The 12,281-nt window shown below is 54.1% G+C and overlaps 2 protein-coding genes across 9 annotated transcripts in view; both read right to left on the bottom strand.

Annotated features, from left to right (window-relative positions):
* UNKL (unk like zinc finger) overlaps nucleotides 1-6,860 on the bottom strand; it is a 45,055-nt gene extending 38,195 nt beyond the window's left edge. For 5 of the 8 annotated variants that reach the window (XM_082430678.1, XM_082430685.1, XM_082430679.1 and 2 more), the window contains exons 1-2: nucleotides 6,734-6,860; nucleotides 5,240-5,449 (exon numbers count right to left, since the gene is read on the bottom strand). In XM_082430678.1, the coding sequence (XP_082286804.1) occupies nucleotides 5,240-5,449; nucleotides 6,734-6,810 (287 nt within the window). In that variant the 5' untranslated portion in view covers nucleotides 6,811-6,860. Of the gene's footprint in view, nucleotides 1-1,694; nucleotides 1,829-5,239; nucleotides 5,450-6,733 lie in introns of those variants that run through there. The other 3 variants (XM_082430683.1, XM_082430680.1, XM_082430682.1) reach the window with 3 other exon arrangements.
* Nucleotides 6,861-9,830: 2,970 nt separating this feature from the next.
* UQCC4 (ubiquinol-cytochrome c reductase complex assembly factor 4) lies at nucleotides 9,831-10,899 on the bottom strand. Its single transcript, XM_082430897.1, has 2 exons — nucleotides 10,750-10,899; nucleotides 9,831-10,673 (listed from the first exon to the last, which is right to left on the bottom strand). Exons 1-2 carry the CDS (start codon nucleotides 10,779-10,781, stop codon nucleotides 10,298-10,300), a joined length of 408 nt encoding a protein of 135 aa, XP_082287023.1. The 5' UTR covers nucleotides 10,782-10,899; the 3' UTR covers nucleotides 9,831-10,297.
* Nucleotides 10,900-12,281: the final 1,382 nt, after the last annotated feature.

The raw sequence follows: 12,281 nt of genomic DNA on the forward strand, positions 1-12,281 counted from the left end.
ACCACTGGGCTGAGACAGACACTCAAGTACAACATGATTCTCTCCTAGTCCTCAGGGAGTTCAGGCATAGGTGGGGACCAGAATACAGCACAGAAATAACTGAGGTGTGAACTGGACCAGAACCCAGCAGCAGATATGGAAAATGAGTGGCAGCAGAAAAATGGGAAAAGGAAGACCTGTGTGCCACAGACAACTGGGGATGGCGATAAGGTGGGGCTTGTGGGGAGAAGCTTGAGTGTCCCCCTCTTCTCTGACACTAGGGGTGGGGGGGTTGCCAGTTAACCCCATGTGGACCACACACCCATCCATTCAGCCCAGCACCCCCAGCCTCTGGCTTCCAAGGGCTGCCCTGGACTCTCGAGCCAGGCCAGTGACCCCTCATTAATCCCTAACATGGACCATCAGCTCGGCAACAAGTCCACCTCCCTCCTCTATGCCCAAAAAGCTGCCACCCTCTCCGAGAAACCTGTCTCTGCCGAGGCCGTCTCCCCACTCGCCTCCAAGGAGCACCAGAGCTCCCTGTGCCAGGCGCTCCCTCCCAGTCACCTCCTCATCCCCGGCCCTTCAATCAAAGCAGGGGGGCCTGGAATGCTACAATCACTCTCACGTTCTTCTGCTTCTTCTACCTACTGGTCTCTGACAGGTCCAACTCAGTCACCTAATTGTAATTTCTTTCCTTAGGTTGGCTGATTTGTAAAGCCTGTGTCTTCCTCTAGACTGTTAAGTAGCTCCGTGACTCCTAAATATTATGTTCTAATGTGGCCTGCCCTTGGCTTTCACCTCACCCCAAATGCCCAAGCAGAGTTCACTTATATGGTCAGTTTAAACAGCAACAGTTTATAACCATCCTGAAGTGAACGGACTTTCACCTAAGCCTTAGGTCCTAGGACACCTGACTTTTTAAAATTAAACATTGCAGGAGCATCTCTCAACAGACAAGTCAGACTAAGGACAAGTATGACACAGCAGGCACACCAAGACTTGGGCATGTAGAAAAGTTTCTGTACATCAGCAAGCTCCCGCAGTGCCCAGATTCACGGGTGGGAGGTCCCAGGCAACGTGCAGTGAGGAGGGAGGGAGCTGTGGGGAGACGTGCCGGGCCTGCCAGGTGAAAACATGGTAGGGAGCCCTACCAACAACAAGGCAGATCTCTAGAGCCAATCTGGAAAGTTATAGCACAGTAATGGGGCAGGCTCACTTCTTATTAAAACCAAGAAAACCTATAAAATGTGGGGTCTGGAGGGCCGCCTCCAGGGACTGCCTGCTTGTGGCAGAAAGAGGGTTATCAGGAAAGAGGATGGTCACTTTGTACTCTGTATAGTTGGGGACTGCTTGTATTGTCTGCCAATGAAAATGTTCCCCTGGAGGGGCCCCTCAGACCCCTGGAAGGGCCTTTGCTTTTTATGCGTCAGAACCTACCTCTGTAAACGCACCTGACATGCATTTACAAGCACAAAACGGACACAAGGTCTCCTGGGAGGGGAAGCACACCTAGGTTCCAGGTGGGAAGACCCGCCCTGACGGTCTACGGTCCTGCGCAGCGAACAGGACTAGCTGGGGGGCTGGGGCTGTCCACACCCACTGCCTCTCTCAGAGCAGCTTTCAGGATGTGGCTGGACTGCGACAAACCTCCGGCCAAGCTTCGCTCCGGCAAGAGAGCGTCGCTTTCTTCAAAATCCCAGCCTGAGAAATACCTGCGACGGATCCGCACGGGTGGGAACAGCGACCCTGTGGGGTGGGCCCTGTGGGGTGGGCCCTGTGCGGTGGGCCCGCCCTCAAGCTCGGAGGCAGCGCCCGCTCGGCCGACTCGCTCTTGGCCGACTACAGAGGGCGCGCAGCGAGCTGCAGACCCAGGCGGTCCAGCCGCGCCGCGGGGAGGCCAGTTCCCACGGGGGCGGGGCGGGGCTCACGTGACCTTGTCGGCCAATCGAGGCCCGCGCCGGGGAAGGGGCGTGCCCGCCAGAACAAAGGGCGCCGCGAAAGGGAGGACCTGGGGCGCTAGCACTGAGGGGCCTTCCCGGCCACAGGGTGCCCGCCGGCGGAGGGTGACAGCGGGAGTGGGGGGGGTGGGGGGATGTGGCGGACGGGGAGGGGCCACGGAAGGAGGGGTGACAGAGAGGGGGAGGGTGACTGCCCACGGAGGAAAAGGGGTGACAGAGGGGGTGCCCATGGGGAGGAGGAGATGAGGGGGCTACCCAGAGATGACAGCTGGAGTACTCACAGGGGTTGGAGGTGACAGATGGGGAGGGGTCACTGGAAGGAGGGTGACAGCGAGAGAGGGGAAGGCTGACGGACTACCCGCCAATGAAAAGGGGTGACAGCGGGGGTGTGACAGCGGGGGAGGAGAGTGCCCGCAAATGAAAGGGGGTGACAGAAGGGGAGGGGGCCCCAGTAGGAGAGGTGACAGCAAGGGGGGAGAATGACCACCTGCCTAGGACAGGAGTTGACATCAGGGGTTGCCTCTTGGGGATCCCACCCTCCCGCCCACGGCTCAGCCCCACAGCGCCCCCATCAAGCTCCAAGAACTTGGATGCTTATGTCACCTGATATTGGCTGAAGGGTCTTTGGTCTCTGATACATATTCATGATTTACAATAACAGGTTGCTAGTACATATGCCCAAAATAGGCATTTCAAGAACCAATGAACTGAAATAAAAGGAAAGCCCTTTCCCCGCTCTGAAAAGTAGTATCTATTTACAGATTCCATGGCAACCCTGAATGAGCTAGAATATGTAATTCAACAGGACAAACTCTGGGAAAGTCTATCTCCCATGGAATGAGTGGTAATTACTAAGGAGAGATTCTCAGGGGAGATGTCTGGCCTGTCAAACACTTCCTATGGGGCTGAAGCAAGTCATCTCGTGTGCTCACTAAAAGTCACAAACAAAATCTTTAATAAGAGACGTGTACTTTCATACTGTGTGTACATGTACACAGGATGCACCCAAAACAGTATCAAACAACCATCTTAGTCCCATTCTTCTTCTCAATGATAACCTGCTAACCTGCATGCTATTTGGGCTATATGTTAATTTTTTTTTTTTTTTTTTTTTGGCTGCACCATGTGGCTTGTGGGATCTTATTTCCCCCACCAGGGATTGAACCTGGGCCCTCGGCAGTGAAAGCCAGGAGTCCTAACCACTGGACCGCCAGGGAATTCCCCATGTTAATGTTTTTGCAATAAATAATTGTAATATTTAATATTTGAGTCTAGCTTAAAATGACCATCCACAGGTAGGTGTCCACTGCAGCACTCTTCATTCCATAGGAACTGGACCCCACCCTGGATGTCCAGCAATGGGGCCAAATCCATACCAGGACATTCAGACTCCAGAACCCAAAACAGCTGTTAAAATATGCTTTCTTTCTGGCACAGTGGTTAAGAATATGCCTGCCAATGCAAAGGACACGGGTTCGAACCCTGGTCTGGGAAGATCCCATATGCTGGGGAGCAACTAAGCCCGTGCACCACAACTACTGAGCCTGCGCTCTAGAGCCCACGAGCCACAACTACTGAGACTGCATGCCACAACTACTGAAGCCCGCGCATCTAGAGCCCATGCTCCACAACAAGAGAAGCCACCACAATGAGAAGCCCACGCACCACAACGAAGAGTAGCCCCCGCTCTCTGCAACTAAAGAAAGCCCTCACGCAGCAACGAAGACCGAACGCAGCCAAAAATAAAATTAATTAATTAATTAAAAATATATATATGCTTTCTTTTCATGCATTAAAAGCATCACCAGTGAGGGGACTTCCCTGGCAGCCCAGTGGTTAAGAATCTATGCTTCTACTGCAGTGGATGCAGGTTCGATCCCTCATGGGAGAACTAAGATCCCACATGCCATGCGGTGCAGCCAAAAAAAAAAAAAAAAAAAGCTTCCCTAGTGAATACTGCCAAATAGTCCAAATAGTCCCCCATCCTGGACTCTGGAATGGGGTCAGACATGCTAGGTGACTGGATCCCTGCACCAGGGTCTCAGCAGTGGCCCCTGGGGGCAACTCAGGACTTAAGGTCCAGAGAGGTGACTGACGTGGCCAAGGGAAATGAGGGACCGGAGGCCAGGCCTTAGCTAGACAAAAATATCTCTCTTCTGCAGACCCATTTGCAGGAAACAGTAGCTCAAGATGCAATTAAATAATGCACTTTTAAAACTTCACAGAAGTATAATACCATCTTAACCAAAGTGGAGCTGGCTACATTATTTCCACAGGCTCCAGGCTGCCTTAACAACAACCCTATTTAACTATCTGGTGTTCAATTAAAAACCTTTCAGGAAATATATAAAGCTTTTAAGATGATCACCATAGGTCAAAAGTTTACTCCCTGACCTAAGCATTTTTGAAAACGAAGAACAGATTCACATGGGTCTCCCTGTGCAGCAGCGTGAAAGTTGTCTTTAAAAGGGACCATACCTGGAGAACCACCTCCCTTCAGAGGGTCAGGGGATGAAGCCTACAGCGCCTCCCCCAGATCAGACCAGGATCCAACAGAAGCTGAACAAGCTGCTCTTTCCAAGAGGCCCTGGGGCACAGCGCCACCACCTCACCTCCAGGTGGGAATGGATAGGCTCTTCTCCTCCTCAAACGGCCCACAGGAAAAAAGCAAGACCTCCCTCTACCAATCTCTGCCAGTTATATGAATGTACAATCTGACTTGTACTTTCCGTGTTTTCCTATTCTACATATTTCAAAATGAAGACATCTGTTCATAACACCATTAGGAAACTTGTGAAAACAAAAAAGGCAACCAAAACAAAACCTTGATTTCCTAAACTTTAAAAGTGCTACACAAATAACTTTCCTATCAATTTTTTAAAAAATAAACATATAAACAGCAAGAAAGGAACCATTCCAGAAACATTTGCACAATGTGAGCAAACCTTCTAACAAGCTCTCTGACCAAAAAGCAACTGACAACTACAAAATGGTCCTAAACTCAAAAGGTTTACCTCATAAGGGTTGGTTCTAATGCAGGGAATTTACAGAACTGGGTGGCAATCAAAAGTGGGAAGTGCAGCAAAATTGGTTTGTCCCGTACAGGGATATCCCCCAGCCAGATGCGGTTCTTCCGGCACTGGCCGAGAAATAGGGAAATGTCCCCACCAAGACCAGCGGTCAAGGGAAAACTTAAGAGTGAAGTCTGGGCCCTGCAGGTTCCAGGTGCTGGAAAGCCCTGGTCCGCCACCCACCCAGGTGTGGGGGCCACGCTGCCCCGCGCGGCCGCGCACACTCACTCGTCGCCGTCGGGGCACAAGCCGCTGGCCTCGTCGTACTTGGAGCAGTACACGTCCGGGCTGTAGTTAAAAGTGCCGTCGCGCCTGCGGAGCGGTCTGCGCCGACGCTGATTTAGGAAATGCCAATGGAAACAGGTAAATGGCCTGTGCTGGGTGCACTTGTGCTGCACAAACAGGGAGCACTGCTCTGTCCTAAACTCCTTTAGATACCTAAAAAGACAAACAGCGTTGGGGTCGCTTCCGTTGCCACCGCCGCCGGCGGGCGGCCCGAGGACTCGTGGGCAGGGGTCAGATCCCGTGCGCCCGAGGGCCCCGACCCCAGGCGCGATCTCCCACTCTGCCGACCCCCTTCCCGCCTCCCCCGGCCCAGGCGCGTTTCTCAGACCCCAGGCACGATCCCACAACCCCGACCCCAGATGCGACCTTCGATTCCAGGTGCAAACCCCCATCTTCTATCCCAGGCACGGTCCCAGATTCCAGGTGCGACCCCGGACCCCAGGCGCAGCCCCCCATCTCCAATCGCAGGCACAATCCCCTAACCCAGGCGAAACCCCCCATCCCCGACCCCAGGTGCGACCCCCGACCCCAGGCGCCGCTATCCATCCCAGACCCCAGGTGTGATCTCCAACCTCAGATGCAACCTCTCCGAGTTCAGACACCCTCCCCCCACCCCGCCCCCGCAAGCCCAGTCGCGTTCCTCGGGTCCCAGGAATGGTTTGCCAATCCCTGACACTGTCCCCGACCCCAGACGCGACCCCGCAGAATCCAGACGCGGACTCCTGGCCCCAGGCGCAGCCCCCCCCCATCTCCGATCTCAGGCGTGACACCCACTCCGACTCCAGACGATCCCTGACGGCCTCCCCCACCCGGAGCCCGGGCGAGTTCCCGGACCTCAGGCGCGATCCCTCAGACCCCATGCACAGCCTCCTCATGCAAAACACAGACACGACCCCCAATTTGAGGTGCGATACCGCGACTCCAGGAGCGCCCGGGTCCCCAAGCCCCGGTACCATCCCTGACCCCAGGAGGAGGCAGCCGGAGTCCAGATGGCCGTCCTCCGCCCAAGCCCAGGCGCGGTCCCCAATCCCCGACTACAGGCGCATTCTCGGCGGCCCCCGACCCACGACCCCAGGCGCTGTTCCCCGATCCCCAACCCAGGCGCGTGGACCCCCGACCTCGTCCTCCAGCCCCCAAGCCCAGGTGCCACCCCAGACCCTGGGCGCCGCCTCCTGAGCTCAGGCGGCGGTAGCCGAGTAGGATGGTGGTCCACCAGCCCAGAGTCCAGGCGCGGCGCGGAGGCTGGGGGGCCGGCTGGCCAGGGGGCTGCAAGGGAGAGGCAGGGGGCGGGGGGAACGGGGAGAGGGGCGGCGCGGGGCCCCAGGCCGCACCCGGAGGCAGTTCCCAGGCCCAGGGGCGCGGGGGCGCGGGCCGGGGGCGCGCGGGGCCGCCCCCTGCCCCGCCCCAGCCCCCGCCGCGGCCGGCCCGGGCACTGACCTGTAGTGGGTCGGCTTCTCGGTCTGCGGGGGGGACCCGCTCAACGCCGCCGCCGCCGCTTTCGAAACCGACGGCATTTTCAGTCAAAACAATGCAGCGCGCATGCGCCGCGCGGGCCCGCCCCCGCCCCTCCGGATCTCCCCCCTCGCGGAGCCCACCCGCGCCCCCCGCCGGGACGGCCACGCCCCCGCCACGCCCCCATCCGGCGCCCGGCGCAGTACCGGAGGCCCAGTGAACTTCCCAGCACCAGGCGCCCAGCGGGGACCCGCGCGCACCGCAGACCACGCCATGCCCCGAGCCCGCCGCCTCGGCCGGACGCCTCCACCCACCGTGCCCCCCCGGCGTCCACGTTCACAGCCCATCTTGCACTTGCTTGGTCCCGTTTCGGCTGCCGCCTTCAACCCACCACGACTGCCCCACGCGCTCTGAACGCCCTGACAGCGCCCTGAGCAGCTCCAGGCTCCGAGACGGACCCGACAGGTCCCAAGTAGAGACAGCGCGCCCAGGCTGCTCACACTCGCCTTCATTCGTTCTATGACCCCCGGGTTGGGTGCTGAGACCGCAAAGAGTGGCTCCAGTTGCTTAGGGCTTGGTGTGGGGGAGAGAGGGGGGAAGGAGGCCTGACTGCTCATGGGTAGCGGGTTTCTTTTACACACATGCCCTAAAATTACATCGTGGTAATGGTTGCCCCTGCGAATACACTAAAAAATCAATTGTATACTTTAAATTGATGAATTGAATAATATGTGAACTACGTATCAATAGAGCTGATTTTTAAAAAAGAATCCAAAGGCTCGAGGTCAAGGGGGAGACAGACACACACACGCCCTCTTCACCAACAGGGTGGGCGGGGATGCACAGAGGGTGGGCCGCCCCCGGTAAGCCCTACCACTCAGGGCCCCAGCTCATCTGGCCCTGGAGGAGGAAGCAGGGTGTGCATTTCGGGGGGGAGAACCCAGGCCCAAAGTACATTGTTTTGTAAGTATATAGCATGAAACTTTTTTTTTGGCCGGGCCTCGCGGTTTGAGATCTCAGAGTCCTAACCACTGGACCGCCAGGGAATTCCTGAGAAGTTATTTAAAATTTTCATCCTCGCTAGTAATTTGTTTTAATGCAAATTAAAACAAGGAAGAGCCCATGGAGCAGACAGACTTTTTGTTGTTCTGAACAGCAACCCACAATGCTGGTGACCTGCAGCAAGAAAAGCCCTTAAAGGAAGTGTGGCTGGGAGGACGAATGGGTACTGACCTTTATGGAAAATAATCTGTTCCATTTCTAGAAACTCCAACCTAGAAAAGAATGAGATTCAGACAAAGATGTACAAAGATAATTATCAAAGTTATTTGGCAAAAACTTAAAGAGCACCTCACAGAGAATGACAATGCTTCCTGAGAATTGTTAATGACAAGAAAAATGCTCCTACTTAAGTGACAAAACAAAGCAAGATACTGCAGTTCCATACATTTGTTCCCAAGCATGTAAGTTTTGGGGTTTTTTTTAAACACAAGTAATACAGTAAAATAAGCCATCACTTGCTGGTGGGATGAATGACTACCTTCTTTATATGTTCACATTGTCTAAAGGAATTACTACCTCTACAAACATTACATTTAAACCTGGAAATTAAAATGGCAAAAAATCAACATGATATTTTTGAAGAAAATCAAGCAGAAGAATTAAACAAGGCCCATGAATTCTTTGGAGGAGGACTAAACAGATCTTGAAGACTGCCAGGATGCAGGGAATGAGAAAGAAGTTCAGGATATTTCCAAAGTCCCGAGCTGGGAGGGCTACAGAGCAAAGAAACAGGTTTGGGGAAAGCTGAACTCTGTTTTGGACCTAAGGAGCTTGAGAAACCTGTAAAGTCCAGTAGAGAAGTATAGAGGCCACCTCGAGCTTAAAAAAGGAAGTTGGGGGCTCAAGATAAAGAAATTTGGGGATCTTTGCTGTAGAGGTGGGAGAAAAGATGCCTACCCAAGAGGCACCTCCTTGAAGAGAGCAAAGAGAACTGTGACAGGCTGTAAAGATTGTCATTTTTCATGCTCTTGAAGAATGTCCTTAAAAGGCTGGGGTAGTACACCCAGACGTTAAAATACCCTCAGCAGCTCGGAAGATATGAGGCCATCGACTTAGGTAACCTCTTTTCCTTGGATTTTTTAAAATACAGTTTTCTCCATCTTCTGCCCAACAGTACTCACAGCAGTTACCTCTAGTGGTGGGATTATTACTGTTTCTGATTCTCTACCTTTTGCTTATTATACTGTTTAATTTTTCCAGATAAATCATATTGCTTTGGTCATGTGAAAGGTATTTTTAATTAAAACAAAATTTCTTCTCGTTAGTTCTGACTTTTTTTCCTGCAGGAGCTAGTGAGAGTAAAGTCAGGGTTCAGGTTTGAATGACTGTTGCTCAAATAAAATGGTTCACAACCAAGTAGGTCACAACCACACCAGGTCAGAGAAAGGACATCTTAGTTCTTTGCTCCCAGTGGAACTAACGATGTAGCCTGAGCCATGATTAGGTCAATCCTTCTGAATCTTGGTCTCTTCATCTTTAAAAAAAATGAATATACTTGTCTTAGCACCACTTCCCTGACAAGCATAATTTACCAAGGCGGGCCAGACCTTGGCCAAGGCCTTGTGAGAAGCCAGTACACTGCCATACAGTCAGTGGTCTTCAACCATCCTAGTGAGAGAAATTTCCAGTTAACTTTGGCACCAAAGATACGCCAAGATAAAACGTTCCACTAGAACCTTAAGTAAATAAAATCTTCCCTTTTATGCATCTTGTATTTAATCCAGAATTAAGAAAGTTTCCTACTAAGCAGTACTTGAAAACATATCATTTACATACCCAAAATATTGCCTCTAAGTTATCCATAAAAATATTTATCAATGTTATTCCACTCAGAAAGTTGTTGCCTTGCTAAAATTAAAAACTGGAAGAGATGTGAGAAAGTGTTCCACAATTTACATTTAGGTTTCTTTCCTCAGTTCCTATTTTGGAAAAAACAAACAAACAAAGGAACTGAAAAGACTAGAAGGCTCCCTTTTTTAAATGAAATGCAAAAAGAAAAAAAAAAACAACATTGGCTTAATTCCACATTACCAAATTAATATTTATTGTTAGTCTGTTAAACTAACATCAATTTATACACATCACGGTACATTGTAAAACAAAACGTTTAACTCTTCTGCTAGTTATTCTGTCTCAGAAAGCAAATGACCTGCAAAGTGGATCACACTGGATTACAAGTGTCACCAGCATCCCTTTGGAAACGTGATAATGTTGTACAAAGACATCACAAATCCAACAGCACACGCTGCAACCAAAACCCTGTCTATGGACCTGAAAAGTCTTTTGGACGTATTCGATGGCAACAAGTATCAGGCAAAGAGCCGGTTCCGATTTGCTGACATTCTGCTTTGCCTTCAACGAGTCAGCTTTGCCAGGCGCGCCATCCAAGTCCTTCAGTCTGGGGACGCGCGTAACCAGGACAGAAACGGTCAAACGCGACGTCAAAGCCTAAAGACTGAGATCTGTCCCCTCGCTGCTGGCACCCCATTAAGTTCTCGCCCCATGGGCCACCGGAGTTCCAGGCTCTTCAGAACGATCGCTGGGCTCCGGTACCTCTTCTTCCAACATCCGTCTCAACCACCGGTCCGCGCTGGTCTCCTGCCTAAAGAAGCACCAGATGACCAGAACCATGAGGCACAGGCTGAAGGGCAGCACCCTCCACCAGGGCCGCTGCTGCTCCCTTCCCAGGGAGTGCTTCACTGTCCAGCGGAACGGGATGGCTTTGCTGGAGGAAAACTGAAGGGGGCGGTTAGGGTCATCCTCTTCCTCACCCTCGGCCGCGGGCTGGGCACGAGCCCGGCCACCGGGCGGAGGATGCAGGCTTCGGAAAGGCCAGCGCACGAGCCTCAGCACCCGGAGGGCCCTGGAAGAGAGAGAACAGTGAGCGCGCCCTCCCGCCGCTCTCACCCTAGGTCCCGCCGAGACCGCGCGGAGCTCACCCAGCAGCCGGCGCACACAGCACGCAATTCATCGCGACCCCGGCTCTGCACTCGGCGCCGCCGCGCCCAGCGTCGCGTCACTTCCGTCGCACGAAGCCGGAAGCCGCGCGCTGTTCCTGGCCTCCGCTCACGACTACAGAACGTGGACCCACTCGCGCAACGGAAATGACTCACGTCCTCCGGCGGCCTCTTCCGTCGCAGGCCCGCCCCCGGCCGGCAGCGCGGGCATGCCGGGAAATGTAGTTCGCTGCCGGCCCGAAGAGGAACTAGCGGGCAGGTTCCTAGGCTTCCGCGCCGGGCTTGAGGCCGGCCGGCGGGGACGGGATGCGGGCGTCGTCCTCCGACGAGCTCGCCTCAGCGCAGGTCTCACCGTCGGCCGGGCTCGCCTGAGATCGGCGCCCTAGGCCCACACCACACCCCTCCCGCCGGGCAGGAGCAGCCCCTGAACGCCTCCTCCCCGCGGCCTCGCGACGCCGCTTTGCTCTTTTCATTGGATTTTCAGCCACGGAGTCATCTTGTCCCCTCGACTAGTGTCCCCCGCCCCATGGCCGCGGACCCTCACCCAGCCCTGGCGCGTTGTGTTGCTCTGTGTTGCGCACGAATAGCCGCGTCTACACCACCCACCCTGCGGGACAGGCATTTCTGCGCACTGCTCAGCTGCAGGGCTGCCATCCCTCACCCACCGCAGCAGGGCACGCCCACGGCTGTCACCGGGAAGCCAGCAGGCACTCGGACAAGTCTCTCCAGGCCAGCGGAACCACCAGTGCAGAGCCTAGCACGCCATCATCTTTGTGGATGGAGGCTGCAGCCTGCTCGGGGGGAACCTTCCCATCCACCTTCAGGAGTCAGGCCGGGAGGGTCACCCTCGGGCTGTCCTGGGACTTCCTGTCTACCCGGTTCCCCAGTTGACTTCATAAGGAAGCTGCTGGAGCCTTCTGCCTTCAAGGCAAACTAGCCCTGGCTCTGCTGAGCCGTCCTGTCTGGAGACCACGTAGGAGAACCCAGGCATCATCACAGACTCTGTGGAGATGTGGGGATGTGCTGGCGGGGGGGGTTGACGGTGACAAAATCAGGTTAAGAGGCCACCTTGTGAACTGTGACGACTGAAAAAAAAAAAAGCACAACGTGAGAGTTTTTCTGCCAGTTTTTGCCAGAGCACAAAGGGCCTCATTCCTGATCTCTGCCCTGAACTCCTTTAAGGGTGTGTTGAAGGTCAGTGACTGCAGTGGCAGGTGACTTCATTCTTGTAGAACCAGGTGACAAGCGACAATTTTTAGTTGGCAGCTGTAATGTGCTGCCTCCTGGTTCAGAATCTTTGCCTCTGGAGCATCTCCTGCACCTGCTTTCTGGCAGGAGAAGCACCAGCCTCGGGACCAGTTCTTCACCCCTCAGGAAGTCTAGAGACACTTAAGCAAGGGTGGTGGGCTGGAGGTGTTCCCAGCTCAGCAGCATCTGGGAGATCTCCCCACCCTGGGAAGCCCAAACCTGGACGCCTGGTGGTGGCTCAGCTGCAAAGCCAGGACTGTGTTCAG

This window comes from Balaenoptera physalus, assembly GCF_965194825.1.
Source record: "Balaenoptera physalus genome assembly, chromosome: 16".
Taxonomy (NCBI): Eukaryota; Metazoa; Chordata; class Mammalia; order Artiodactyla; family Balaenopteridae; genus Balaenoptera; species Balaenoptera physalus.